We start from the raw sequence: 15062 nt of genomic DNA on the forward strand, positions 1-15062 counted from the left end.
ATAGAGTGAAGGAGTGAGAGAGATGGGGAGCAGATAACGACTTGTGGAGATAAAGATTGATGAGTGATAGGCCTGGAGGTCTCTCCCATGCTGGTCAAGCAGTTGTGTGCACACATCCTCCACACACACACATCCTCCACACACACACATCCTCCACAAACACACACACACACACACATCCACTCAACCTCTCCGTGTTTCTCCAGAGAGTGATCTTTACACAGGGCCTCATCAGGTTTGATTGGTGTGCACATTAACATCAGGCTGGTCTTCTCAAGGTCCCACCCTGATGTTGGTCAACCAGTCAACTAGAAAGACTGTGTCATAGCAAACCATTTGTTTTGATGTAGCCGTTGGTCGGTGCAGTTCAAATCAAGGCCGTGGACTCCATCTGTCTTTTGTCTTTTTTTAAACTATACAAACAGTATAATTTTGATAAACCAAATGCCAAAATCAAGGTTTGTCACACTTTGGGGCTTTATCTATGACAGTGAGAGTTTATTTATTCTCTCAGCCTTCTGACTTTGACGACGAGTAGATATTGTTCTTTGCACGGGGACAGTGACACCATGTGGCCCTGAAGTGCTACTGCAGCTTGTTCCTCAAAGTGCCTCGTTGTAATGTCATGTATTACAGTTTTTTACAATCGCTATGACAGTTTTTTCAATACCTTTAACATTTTTTCTAAACTCTTAACGCACCAACACACCTACCACACACAATTGGCAAAACTGTTAATTTCATGCTCAAAATCACACATTGTAAACTAAACTAAAACACTAACTGTCATAACACAAAAATATACTAAAAATGACACCATGTCTACCAAACACTAACACATGTTCTCTTTTCACAGTAACATTTAGTAAATCCTAGCACAATGTCATAAAAAACACTAACATCAGATGAAATTACAGAAACTGCATTCATTTATGCAGGTATGTGTCAGGTCTCACAGTATATGGATTATAGATTGTGTTTGCAATGCAGTTTCTTTTGAAGCCTCTACATTTTTGTTGGGTTTAGAAAATGCATGCATTTTGATTCTTCTGCTGCAGAAATTCAGAACAAAAAATGAATGACCGCTGTCTGAATAGCTTTATAGAATGTATGGTTACTGTATTGAAAAAAAACAAGACAGAATCATCATTGCTGCAGTAAAGGCTTCATTTGCAACAGGACGTTACTGCAAGAAATATGCAATTTAGCTGCCATTTACAGTATTACCCTAGCTCTGGCCCTTCTCTGAGAGCCACCACACATTCTAACTCCTCTCCCTTGCCCTTGTCCCACTCCTCTCCCTTGTCCTGGTACTTGTCTTCCTCTCCTTCGTGCAGGTATTACTGTACTGTATTCTTACTTTCTTCGTGTTTCTCTATATTGTTTTTTTTCCACACAAGATCAGCACAAAGAGCTCCACTTTGCAGTATATGTACCATATACTCATGCGATTGAAAGAACCTCAACACCATAGTGTTTCCTAGTTGGGAATCAACTGTAATTTGTAGTATTTGCATAACTTCAACCAGCTTTTTCTCAGTAGCAATGGAATAAAATACAGGGGATATATTTGTGTTTCAATTCACAATATGAACAGCTGTTCACTTTGACTTTAGCCAATAAATTAGGTTTTGAACATAGTGTTATCTGTTCTGACATACAGTGTTAAAGCATTGGTAAATTGGTCCGTAAAAATCGATTGTTTTGGTCTTGGTGGAGCTTGTGTGTAAAAGAAGTTCAAGCATTTAAAATGTGTGTTTACTCTATGCATTTTGTGTCAAAGCAACAAGAAATGTGTTAATTGTATAGCCAACACAGGCAGATGTTCTGCTAACTGTGTCAAGAGTTTAGAAAACCTGTTAAAGGTATTGAAAAAACTGTCAAAGCGATTGAAAAAAACTGTAATTTAGCTGAATACATTTCTGAGCATACCTAGGCTAATCTAGCGACAACAACTGCTAAAACAGACAATTACATATTTGGATAATCAACCTAGGAAATGGAAAAGATTGTAAGTTGGCTCACTGGAAGCATGTGTCACACTGTCACCTGTAATACAACAGTAACTTGCTCATGCAGGAGCGGGAAAAACAACTGGGCAGGTAGTTTTGAAGGGGTTGCGCAAGGGAAAAACTATCAACGCCAGGCTACCGCACCCTTGCTGGCAAACCCTGACTTTGACTGGCAGAAACATTTCGCTCTTTGGTCTTGCTGTCAATGCTGATTAAGGGAAAGTAAAGGAGGATAAAATTAGTCATGCATATTTATGAGTATTGCTATCCAGTTGTAGCTGTGAAATGTAGGCAACTTTTATGTTTTAAAGTGTTGCCGAATTATGTAATACTTATTGACAACCAGTCACATGGACTTAACAACAGGTCAGCTGTAAAAGCAGTTTATGAGTAAGATAAGACCCGTATAATCTGTAATGATGGGCCAGGAATGCCATCAGTAGTGCAGAACCTGATCTGTGTTCTGTCTGTGTTTCAGCTTGGACTGTAACTCACTGTGACTTCATACCGCGTACATTTAACATGTCATATCAGCAGAATGTTTATCATTTTCAAATGTTAATCTGAAGATTGACTATGGCGAATCCAATTATAATCGTCCTTTTTTTCCTCACCCATAACACCGTCACCCCCTCGCCAACACCCACACATTTAACTCATAATTTCCCATCCACTGTTGTGTTGAACTAAACATGTCAGTTTTATTGCAGTGTTGTATAGGCTTTGGCCTCATCGAAAAACTAATTTAGTTTTATGCACTATTGAAACCCACCGTTAAAGAGTTAGGCCTACTGAAGCTGGAGATAGCAGGCCAAAGATTAGCTGTCTGTATCGCAATGTAGTCTGCTGCAATACTGTTATCGGTAAAAGGTAACATCAGGTGGAAGTCTTTCTCTGAAAACACCTGCTGTAAATCCATGGATATGTCACCGATCGACTAAGCGAAACCATAAACAAGCAAACACGGAAGACGCAAATTCCCCTAATTGCCCAAGAGTAACTTGGTCCGTCGGGCATTTAGCAGATTTACGTAGGTGTTGTTGGTTACCTGCCCGACTGTGCCACCCCCTATATTCGCAAACACAGGTGATAGGTTTAAGGTGAAAAACTAGGTGGAGACCGGAGACATGTCCCTACATGGACGAAGAATGAGCTAAGTTTTCTTACATAAGTTATAGCGTAGAGCTCCACTCCAACAGTCGTCGAAAAGCACGCGATTTAAGGTGGGTTCATGTAGTTAATCGGTAATAGTCATTATATTACCGCGTAGGCTATAATTTTGAAACAGATGTAAATGTAAATGTAAAATGTATGATGTTGTAGCCCCATTTACACTAAGTCTCTGGCGTCGATGTTATGTAATTATGTTAGACGATTCGTCTCTTTCTCGGAAATGTAGAATGGGCAATAAACTTAGCCAACAATATCGCATTTCCTTGTTCATACAAGTCACGTAAATGTTTTCCAGGTTTTGCATTAGTAAGCCTAACTTTACAAGGTACTCAATGAGATTCAAACTCGCCGAGATATTGTAGCAGGTCAATCATAAAACTTGTGGACAGGCTGCATAGTGTACTACCGGTATAAGTAGCCTCGTGATATTCAGGCATAGCCCACAGTGTGAGTGCCTCGCACAAGATGCAACATGACACAAAGCCTAAATGCTTACGCGCGCGTCAATGAACGTCATTTTTTACTAGTAGTTTAGGTAGGCCTATGTCAATTTAAATGTAATCTGTGATTTTCTTGTTTTAATCTACAGTTTATATCATGGAGAAAACAGACAGGCTGCATGACAGTCAGCTGATTTACGTTAGCCGGAAGGACACTACCCGGCTTCTGGAGGTGTACGTGAAGCGGAGCATCAGCCTGAATGATGGCACAGTACCGAGACACAGAGAAAAGCTAAATAACTGGACGTCGATTAGAAACAGACGCCGATATTCCAGTGACTCCTCCATCATTTTGAGCTTGCATGATGAACCTAAGGCCTCGGTTGAAGCCCCGGTCACCCTCTCCAACCAGTCAGTGGACCAGGAGAAGAAGAAACCACGCAAGATGCGCAAGAAGGACACGCTGAAGAAACTCATGTCTTTTACAGACAAAAGGATTAGCAGACAACCCAGTGAAACCATCCAGTTCAGCACGCACGACGATGCAGTTTTCAAACCGGAGGCCGTGGACGAAGTTCCCTTTGCGCAGCCTAACAAGTCGGTGGACACGGAGAAACCACGGAAAGCGGCCAAGAAGAGCAAGAAGAAACACTCGTTATGGAAAAGTTTTGTGGGTTTCTTCACAGGGAAGGATACCCAGCAAAAAGAGGACACGGCGCCCAGCCCCGACGCCCTAGCTAATCCGACACCGCTACCGGAGATGCCTTCGCCCACAGGTGGATTTTGCCTGCCGCTGCCCCATCCCGGTACCTCCACATCCACCAGAAGAAGAAAATCAAAAAAACGTTCTTTCAAGAAAAGGATCTCGTTTGGAAGATCGTTTCGGAAAGATGACATCACCAACATTGAATGTACGTTGGAGACTAAGTGATATCCAAAGTTATACGTCCTTCTGAAACAACCGTGTATTTAGCCTACTTGTAATTGCATATATTAACAAAAACACATTAAGACGTTTGCATAATCAAACTGTCACTAATATCTTAACATTTTCATTTGAGTATTGATCAATTTTTTATCAGTCAATCAACTGATTAATGTATATCTTCTTGTATGCAGCTGTTGCCAGTTTGGTACCCCCTGATTCCTACTATGAGAAAGTGACAGACGAATTGGAGAAGATTGTACAAGAAGTCCAAGACACAGACGAGAAGCTTACAAATGGTGAACAAAACAACTTCTTTAGCTTATTGTATCTTGTTTAACAGGTTTTGTTTTTCATAATAAAAAATGTTGGTCCAGTTAGTCACGGTTGTGAGAATTAGTGAGAATTCTCACAATAAATGTGAGAATTTGCAGCTCGGAAGTTGTGGTGGTAGTGTTGTCAACTTAACTGAAATGTGAAAACGTTTTTTTATTTCGTATTTACTTAACCAATTTCCTGCCAAGTGTGGCTTCAGTTTCCTCATGTTCCCACTCCAACTGCTTCTAAATTTGCCAAATAACAAAAAACAAGAACACACTAACCCAACCTGACAAGTCAACCCGTTGACATTAGACATTTAATTGACACTTTAGACACAAACAAAACAAAAAACCTTAACATAATGAGACAGCTGGCTCACGATTGGCTGCTGATTAACAGTCTTGTTTTCTGTTTTCAGAGGATGTTATTGACAGAATCATTGCTCTGATGAAGCACGAAGGGGATGCCATAGATAACAAGGTCAGTGCTCTCCTGCATGTACCACATCTTCCAAATTTAGACAAATAATCTCTAGTTATCTGTAATACAGTATGGTTGCTCGTTGCCTTCTGACTTACTTGAGTAGAAATTCAGATTTGGAACCAGGGAGGATATAGGTTTTCCAAAAAATGCTAGGAAATAGCAGCCTGGCTTCCAGCCCAATTTAGCCCCGGTCCACACAAAAAATTTGGTCGGGAAGTTGGGTCTGGAGGGACTCGTATTGTGGACAAACTATATAAAACCAGGAGCTGGGCGGACCAATGAAATTGCCAGGGCGGGCTTTATACGATGATGGACAGATGATCAACAGTAATGTAATCAACAATGTCACGAAAGAGCGCTTGGGTTGAATTTGTTTTCAAAAAACAACATATTACGTTGCTCTGATTGGTTGTAGGTCTATCCAATTGAGCGAAGAGGCATTTGTTTTACGAGTTCGGTTGAAACACGCCCCATAGTCACCGCCCAACGGAGAGCTATCAGACTCATATTCTGACTAGAATTATGAGTATGACAACGTCAGGCTAAGGAAATAGATGAGAGAAGAAACAAAAATTCCAACCTAAACCTGTACTTCAAACTTGAACTTGTGAAGGAACTTAAAAAATGTAGCTAAACTTGAAATCCGAAACTTTTCTTCCTGCAGCTGAAGGAAAACCCCTCCATCAGCCCTTTTTTCCAGACAATGTCGTACAGCTCTTTCCAGCTCCTGGCTGACAGCTACGTAGACACAGAGAGCCCCAGCAAGCCTGGCCAGCGCCCCGTCCTTCACACTGCCCCGGAGCTGGTCAAGCTGGCCTTTACGCTGGACTTCACTGCCCGGGTGGCCAGCCTCTCCAGACACTCACACCACATCATGGGCCTGGGCAGCCGCTACCTCGATGAACGCTTCTCCTACACCATGCAGGTGGGTGTCAACACACAGGAGGGAGGGAGGAAGGAAGGAAGGAAGGAAGGAAGGAAGGAAGGAAGGAAGGAAGGAAGGAAGGAAGGAAGGAAGGAAGGAAGGAAGGAAGGAAGGAAGGAAGGAAGGAAGGAAGGAAGGAAGGAAGGAAGGAAGGAAGGAAGGAAGGAAGTAAGGAAGGAAGGAAGGAAGGAAGGAAGGAAGGAACAAACTAAGGAAGGAAGGAAGGAACAAACTAAGGAAGGAAGGAACAAACTAAGGAAGGAAGGAAGGAAGGAAGGAACAAACTAAGGAAAGAAGGAAGGAAGGAACAAACTAAGGAAGGAAGGAAGGAAGACAGAGGGGAAGGGGGTCTGTGTCTGTAGTCCTGCTGTTAACTGCCAGCCTTTACGTGTTCCTGCTGTAAGTAATCTGTGATCTTAACATGACAAGATGGGTGAATGGGTTGTCAGCTCCCTGCCCCAGCTGTGTGGACCCATCTTGTCAGATTAGCAGTTTCTTTAAGAAGTGAGGGAAGAGCTTTATTGTTTTTGTGCAGCCAGAATAGCTTGACAAGGAATCCTGTCTACAGCTGTTATGTTGAATTCCTCTGTGCTTGTCAACTGTTAAATGAAATGGAACATCAGGTGCCTAAAATAGACTGGCTTCACTTACAGAGAAGGTTCAAATCCCCCTCAGCTATAGAACTTCACATTCCGTATTGAATTTTCTGCCAATCCAGTTTTTCCTTTAAGCAAGGCACATCGTACAGCAACACGTAGACAAGAAAAAGAAAAATATCTTGTGGCATGAAAAAGTTCATTGAAATTATTAATTGTTCATTAAACAGGCTTATTCTACTTTTGGCAGGCAGTCCCAGATCATGCAGTGACAAGCGATTGTGAGTGAGGACAAATAAAAGAAGATCAACTGTCGGATTGGGCCTCTACACCCTCTAATGGAACTATGTGTGAACTCTGAAAACCCAAACCATGACGACGACCTTTGAACCTAAACTGAGATATAACGCATCGGTCAATCAACAGAACAATCCCCAGTTATGAAGTCACAGGTCTACTTCATGTAAAGTAGAGAGCCTACTGTCATTTCACCTGTAATCCCCCTGTAAAGAATAGGCTGTAAATAATGACCCATCTAAGATGGCTCAATAGAGACTTTACAGACTACCTCAATCAGCAAACCATGTCAGAAGACCTATATGTATCGACCATGCATGGACTGGATGGGTTTACAGTGAATGCATTTGACAGCACTTATCAGTACACTAACTTCACATAAACAAATATGTATGTTAGCCTTTTTTAATATATAGTATTTAAAAAGTACTTAAAAAGTAATTAATGTTGTTGAATTCAACTCAATCCAGTCACCCTTTGACATGAAACTGGATACAAATTTAAAATAAATATAAATAGTATGTGTAGTAAAACAAGATGTGGATGCAGGCATTCACATATTGTTTGTAAAAATGTATGGTTTCTAATTTTGCTACTTTTATTAAATGTGTTTAATTTATTTGGTCCCTCTACCCCCTCATTGCTACCTCTACCCCTCTTCTACCTCTGCTGGTACCCCTTCCTCTACGTCTGTCTGTACCTCTACCTCTGCTCTACCCCTCCTCTACCTCTGCCCGTTCCTCTATCTCTGCCTCTACCTGTAAATGACTTCACAACCATTTCTTACGGTTGCAAATGTTTAATATGCTTTGTCTCTTGTTTTCCCGTTTTATATGGTATTTGCTTTTATTTTGAAATGATGGCTTAACAAGCTGCTTCTAGGTGCTGTGATCGGACTTACCTGCAGAAGAAGAAGAAGTCGAAGAAGAGTTTGTGAAAGATAGCGCATGAGTAAAATAATTAGTAGAAGTGTAATAAATACGGAGAAGATCATTCATATTTAGCAACTGGTTGATGAGGGAACAAGGTTTGTTTGAGTCATGTGTTAAAGTCGTTAACATTTCATGTTTATAATAATTTGCTATGCGCATATGTTTATTGCTAATGCTATTGATAAAACGTGTCGTTTTGTTGCTAGCTATATCGAAAGGTAATGGAAGCACATCACGTAAGAGTCACTCATTTCAATGTATTTGTATCTTCAGCTCTTACGGTGTGTTCGCAACACAAGGTTTTAACAAAGGATTGTGAACCATCAGTGAAAGAGACCATCTTATTCAACCGGGGATGCTACACTACCCCTTCCTCTATCTCTGCCTCTACCCCTCCTCTACCTCTGCCTGTACCCCTTCCTCTACGTCTGCCTGTACCTCTGCCTCTGCCTCTGCTTGTACCCCTTCCTCTACGTCTGCCTGTACCTCTGCCTCTACCCCTCTTCTGCCTCTACCCCTTCCTCTATCTCTACCTCTGCCTGTACCCTTTCCTATATCTCTGCCTGTACCTCTTCCTCTGCCCGTATCCCTTCCTCTGACAGGCTCTCATCCTGCTCTTCCTCCCTACTGATGATTGTCAGGGGTGCTTCTTGAAGGATCACTATCTCCTGTATCCAGGTCTCTCAGGGGGCCGGGCTTCTAGGCTGGAAGTCCACTGGAAGGCTGGAAGTCCACCCCTAGGCTAGGGTCAGAGACCCCTAGGCTAGGGTCAGAGACCCCCAGGCAAGGGTCAGAGACCCCCAGGCAAGGGTCAGAGACCCCCAGGCAAGGGTCAGAGACCCCCAGGCAAGGGTCAGAGACCCCCAGGCAAGGGTCAGAGACCCCCAGGCTAGGGTCAGAGACCCCCAGGCAAGGGTCAGAGACCCCCAGGCAAGGGTCAGAGACCCCCAGGCAAGGGTCAGAGACCCCCAGGCAAGGGTCAGAGACCCCCAGGCAAGGGTCAGAGACCCCCAGGCAAGGGTCAGAGACCCCCAGGCAAGGGTCAGAGACCCCCAGGCTAGGGTCAGAGACCCCCAGGCAAGGGTCAGAGACCCCCAGGCTAGGGTCAGAGACGAGGCCCCAGGGATGAGAGGCTGGCCTCTATCTGGGGGGGGCTGTAGAGGAAGAGGCTGGAGGAGGGTGCTGAGACACTGGACAGAAGAGTAGTCTCTCAGCTCAGTCTGCAGATGAGGATGGAGGGATGAGGAGGCGGGGTGTGTGGGAGGAACATGCCTCTAGAAATCTCTGAAACGGATAAGCCTCGACAAGGAGAAGACATCCTTTTGGAGAGTGAAGTGTTCAATACACTCTGAACAAATATATAGGCGCAACATGCAAGACTTTGTTAACGGCTCATTTAACTGAAATTGATAAGGCCCAAATCTATGACTTTTGGCAATATGTTGTTGCGTATTGTTCAGTGTAGAAACCCGCCCTAGAACCTGTTCTTAATATTCCATTGAAACTCAGTTGGAACCTAGCCAATGAAGTCATTGTGAAAACAACCTAACTTGCATGTTAAGTCTAACAAAAACAAAAAGATGTGGACACGTGGTTTTCTGCAGTGACGTCAGTGAAAACTGTAATTGTACCTTCGCTGTAAGTCTAATCAACCTTCCTTCACAAGAAAAGGAGAACTGAACAATTACCAAACTCAGTTGCCAGTTCCGTAGAAATGCCAGTCATAACCAGACTTTCATGCCATTAGTATTTGCATGTTACGTCAGTTAACATTCATTGCTCGGCAGTATCACTGCCTTCCCTCCGGTGTTTACCTTGTACTCTGACAACCACTTCTCACAAACACTGCTTTAGTCTGCCACGCCACAGAAAAGTGAACACTTCTATGGCACAGGTAGCTTTTTTTACTGAGGAAGTTGAAGTTGACTACTCGACCGTGTTAAATAAGATAAAATCTCATCAGCAGCAGCAAGCATCAATCCAGATGACGATAGAGGAAGGTTGTTTGGACGATGGGTCAGATCAATGAGAAAGGGGCATGCTAAAAATATTATCAACATATACAATCAACAACCATGTCTCTAATTTAGAAGGAATTGTGTAGAGGGGTAAATTGTTAGTGCTTGTATAAAGATATAATTTGTTCTACAAAGCAAACCATTACTGGTCAGCCAAATTGAAGAAATGTATTACATATTGCCACAATAAGCAGCAAAAAGTGACTTCAAGTGTCCATGACTAAACAGTGCTGTTTAGGACTTGATTCATAAAAAGATGATGATTCATGGGAAAAGCTTAGTGTGACTGAAGAGCAAGAGGTTCCATGTCTAAATCCCTCCCTTGCATACCATTGGATAAAAATATCAGTGAATTAACAGATTAATAAAAGCATTATCAGCAGAATTACTGTCTTGACAGCTGGTAATAGGAACAGAAATCTTTGGGAAGTTTGGGGCTGTCCTCAATTCTGCTCACCTTGTAAAACATTAACATTTAAACGGAAATTATTCAAAACAAGGGTTGTGTGTAAACCTTTTGCATTTTTTTATTGCTTTCTTAGTGGATGAAAAATTAATCAAAGAGTCCAAAGCCCATATCTTCATCAGATTCCTCAGATTCCTCCTTCTTTTCTTCCTTCTTCTCTTCCGCTGAAGAGAAGGAAATAAATCTCATCAGTGCAACATCCTTAGCTAGGACACACTTGAGCTTTTAAATATAAATCACCCCTTGCTGGTTGATGCAGTGTGCACAGTCGCACAAGGTTAAGAAACTTTTGAACGTAATTTCTAACAATTTTCTACCACTTGTTTTTGCAGAAAACTCAAAAACCAAAGAAAAAGACTGATGAACTAAAAGCCTTGCAGTGAATCCTGTGAAGTACACTATGAGCCAAGCTGACTATGTATGAAGGAGTGGGAAGAGCTTACCAGCAGCAGGCGTTGCCACGGCAGCCCCTCCACTAGCAGCAGCAGGTGCTGCAACAGCGCCACCTGCTGGCATGGAGGCCAACTTAGAGAGGCCTGTGGAAGGAGAAGATAATTACAATTTATTGGGAAGCAATGAGGCTTAAGTAAATAAATGTTACAGTAATGTGGTTATAAAAAGCACCAAAACAATGATGAATTCACTACCATAAAGTTGGTCTAATATATTTGTATAAAAACTGTACCGGAATTCATGACTTCATTAATGTCTTTCCCGTTCAATTCAGTGATGACCTGATGAGACAAATCAACATCCACTTTAACACATCCAATAAACCTGGGCTGGCTACACACACACACACACACACAACTCACACAACTCACACAACTTAACACCCATTCCTGTATGGTGGAGTTACCTTATCCAGGCGCACATCTTCAGCCTCGATGCCCACGCTCCCCAGGATGGTCTTGATGTCCTTGGATGACGGGCTGGTGTTGCCACCAAGCACTGCCAGGAGGTAAGCGGCCACGTAACGCATTCTGGGAGAAGGAGATATTGGGGGGAGGGGGGCAATGTGATTTGTTAAACCAGTGATAGGCGGACAACACGCGGAAGGGGCTATGGTAATACAGATAACATACGTACAGACTTACAAGTATGGTTTCATTTATGTAAGTGTAACTCTTGACGCATTACTCCCTCTACTGCAGTTATTTATCAATGACATTGAGGACACCGTAAAACCGTTTTATCGACTGATTAGTTGAACTAAACTCATTGTTATAAATTGTTTAATGCAACGCTTTGTATCGATTTGGGAAGACGGATTATGAAAGCGCTGTGTAGCTTTTGACGCTTCTACATAAGTAAAAAAAAATCTATTATTTATTGAGACCGCAGTACAATCATGGAATATGAAAAAAACATTTATATTGTGTGGGTACGCATACGAAATGCTTCGAGCTAGCCAGCTCTAATACGTAGCTGGCGAAAAGTGACTCTGCCACCCCAATGACGTTTACTGGTGGGTCTCGCTTGTTATTTGCTTACGAAAACAAAATTATGAGACGAATGAAGGAAGCCACGCCAGATAATCCTAACTGAGGCCTACTAGTAGTACATTTATCCAAGAATGGCGTCTCCCGCCTATGCAGCTCAGTGCATTAGCGATCTTTCTTCTTAACCTTCATCAATTTTCAGATTTACTACAATAATTACCGAAATCCGAATCATTAGAACATTTGTAATCACTTAGTGCCAGCTAAAGCAAACGTTAACTATTTAAAATACTCACTTTAAGTCTAAAGAGACACGAAACGTCGGTCACGCTGAAATGTCCAGAAGAAGAGAGAACGCTGTGACCCGGAAGTTAATAAAAACCTCTCTTCGTGCGGTCACATTATTGGTCCGTAATTAGCTTAGTCATTGTTGCCCTTTCTCAGATCAGTTTTAATAAATGTTTTTATTTTGCCATGATAAAATGAAACACATTAATATCTACCGATAGTTATTGCTAAATATATATCTATATTGGCAAAATTATTTTCAAAGCATATCCATATGTTTTCTAAAGAAGATTTGGAGCAAATGTGTTTTTTATTTCATATTGCTGTAGTTATTTTGAGGGCAAGAAGCTACTTATTTATGAGACCCTGTTCATATAATTTATCTCTGGTTATTCAACTAGTCACAAAAATGATTAAAAAAAGCAAATAACAACCCAATACCTTTATGAAGGAAAGACTAGTTGAAAACAAGCCATGGGCCTAAATGCTGTCAAGAATCCAGATCACACACATATACCACAGATGCCATGAATTGTGCCTCAGTCAGGTTTATTAGAATAATTCCCTTAAAGTCGAAGTTTAAGATATTAGGTTCACATATATTTGATTACAATCAAGTTTATTTTTGTTATAATTTTTCAACAATAATGAGGGAAAATAAAAAATTTAAATATAAACAATACATTGCAAAGTACCAAACACTGACCCAATAACTGCTTAACTGGTGATGGTGGTGGTGTGCATTGCATCGTCCCAGCTTCCATAAGGCCTACAGTTCATTCAAGTCCTCATCCTTCTCCTGGGTAAGTAGCCAGGACACAATGTCGAACACAAACTCCACGATCTTATCCACGTTTGTCACGTACCAAAACTTGTACACACACTCCACTAGCAGCACCAGCAGGAACATGACAACAAAGGCCATGAAACCTCGGTCCAGGAAGTAGCCTAATTTCTCTGAGATGCTCCTTTGCTCCCAGGGAACGGCTTGTCTTATCTCACTGTATCGCCCAAAGTGATACAAGGCCCCCTCTTGAGTGTCAACCTCGTCCGGCGGAGCCTCTACCTCCTCCGCTCTCTCCTCTGCTCCATCCCCCTCCACCATCTCTCCCAGACTTCTTCTGACAGCTGATTGACAAATCTTGGTGCCTTGAATTATCGGAGCCGACGGAGGATGAGGAAAAAAGGAAAACTATCATTAGCAACTCAATCAAATTGAAATGTTTGGTGGGCTTTTATGATAAATAGGATGATAAATCTTACCGGTTAGTGAATCCCTTCCAGGCAGATGGTGCAGTAACCTACACTATGGGACTCCTGCACCCTATAAGCTCCCTAGGAGATTAATGTGTCTGGTTACTGGCTGAAATAGGCTATCAATTTCAATTCAACGTCTGCATAGTAATTTCTTTGTAAAACAAAAACGTGACTAATCAGCCTGTTCAGGTGTCGGTGTGTCCAGAAGCGTTGGCCCAGTGGTAGCCCGAGGGCAGCGTGGACGAGGAGGTGGTAGACAAAGGTAGGGCTTTAAGCGGCCTGCTGATTAGAACACCTTGCTAAGCCGATAAAGGGGACTATCACACACACTCAGCACTTTGGAATCCCTCTGTGAAGTTAGACAGAAAGCCATTCTGGGGCTCAGTGTAACAGATGGGAGGAGATGAAGTACGTGATTGAGTCAATATAAGAGAGTGGAGGAGAGACGCAGATGGAGGGGGGATAGACAAAGAGAGATGGAGAGAGAGGAGAGCTTACTAGTGTACCTTACAAGAGAGCCGTTTTGAGTCAATAGGATCAACACCACGGTATGTCAGTGGGTCACTTTAACTAGTCTTATGAGCCTCGCCAAAAATCCACTGGCCTACATCTGATTTACATTTTGCTGTGTCATTCAATTAGGCTACTAAATGTGTATTGAATGTGTTTTCCACTATTATGCTATGCATGTCGTTTTCATCATTTAAAGATATTTTCCGTTTTTCTGTATTTTCAAAAGATAATCAGGCTGGAATCGTTTAGGTTTTTCCTTCATGTTCACTCTATGAATATCAACTTGCATCTTAGAACAACTAACAGAAACTAGCCGCAGGGAAGTCGTCTTGATGACTGAGCACAACTGACAAAAGCCTTGAAAAACCTCTCTATTCATCACCATGGCATACAGCACACCCTTTAACCAGCAAAAAAAATGCCTGGAAGCCCTTTTACAATCCCGTCACACAGCTCCAAGAACAAGCTAAAGATTTAGTAGCTAGCCTCGGTCTGTCTGACCTTTTTTTATCCGGCATGTTCTTTTGTGTACATGGTTTTGTTTAGGTATTTATATGGTCTTGAACCGACTAGCGTCTTAAAGCTGCACTTGGTAGGCCTACTGTTGTCGCCCAGGGCGATTGGCTGGAACAGGATTGCTGGAACATAATTGGCTGGAAAAATGTGAGATTTACTCCTCTAGCACCAAGCTGCCTGTGTTGCTAAACATCTCTTACTGGGCTTCATTAGCTAACACTATATGTTTATAGAGGACAACATTTTTGTTTTTATATTGGAAAAAAAACAGAAAATATCTTAACTCAACTATTATGCCTTTAAACGGTTGTCTATGTGTAGTGTGCGTCTGATGTAATATAGCCTAATTTTATTGCATCAATGTCGATCTAGAGCCAATCCTTAAAAAAAAATCCTGAGCCATCACCTTTTCAAAAATATAAACCACGGCAGCTGTATAAAGAGGAACAAGTATATTT

The 15062-nt window shown here is 42.0% G+C and overlaps 2 protein-coding genes across 2 annotated transcripts; one reads left to right on the plus strand and one right to left on the minus strand.

The window, feature by feature from the left end:
* Positions 1 to 2995: 2995 nt before the first annotated feature.
* LOC146272370 (uncharacterized) lies at positions 2996 to 7791 on the plus strand. Its single transcript, XM_084704802.1, has 6 exons — positions 2996 to 3235; positions 3775 to 4536; positions 4745 to 4849; positions 5290 to 5351; positions 6019 to 6279; positions 7126 to 7791. The coding sequence occupies exons 2-6, from the start codon at positions 3783 to 3785 to the stop codon at positions 7162 to 7164; spliced, it is 1221 nt and encodes a 406-aa protein (XP_084560928.1). The 5' UTR covers positions 2996 to 3235; positions 3775 to 3782; the 3' UTR covers positions 7165 to 7791.
* A 2833-nt stretch (positions 7792 to 10624) lies between these two features.
* Positions 10625 to 12431, minus strand: rplp2a (ribosomal protein, large P2a). The gene is made up of 5 exons (XM_084704803.1): positions 12327 to 12431; positions 11448 to 11571; positions 11274 to 11322; positions 11032 to 11124; positions 10625 to 10752 (listed from the first exon to the last, which is right to left on the minus strand). Exons 2-5 carry the CDS (start codon positions 11568 to 11570, stop codon positions 10676 to 10678), a joined length of 342 nt encoding a protein of 113 aa, XP_084560929.1. The 5' UTR covers position 11571; positions 12327 to 12431; the 3' UTR covers positions 10625 to 10675.
* Between the last annotated feature and the right edge of the window lie 2631 nt (positions 12432 to 15062).

The sequence above is a fragment of the Hypomesus nipponensis genome, chromosome 9, assembly GCF_054491055.1.
Source record: "Hypomesus nipponensis isolate SF chromosome 9, ASM5449105v1, whole genome shotgun sequence".
NCBI classification, from domain to species: Eukaryota; Metazoa; Chordata; class Actinopteri; order Osmeriformes; family Osmeridae; genus Hypomesus; species Hypomesus nipponensis.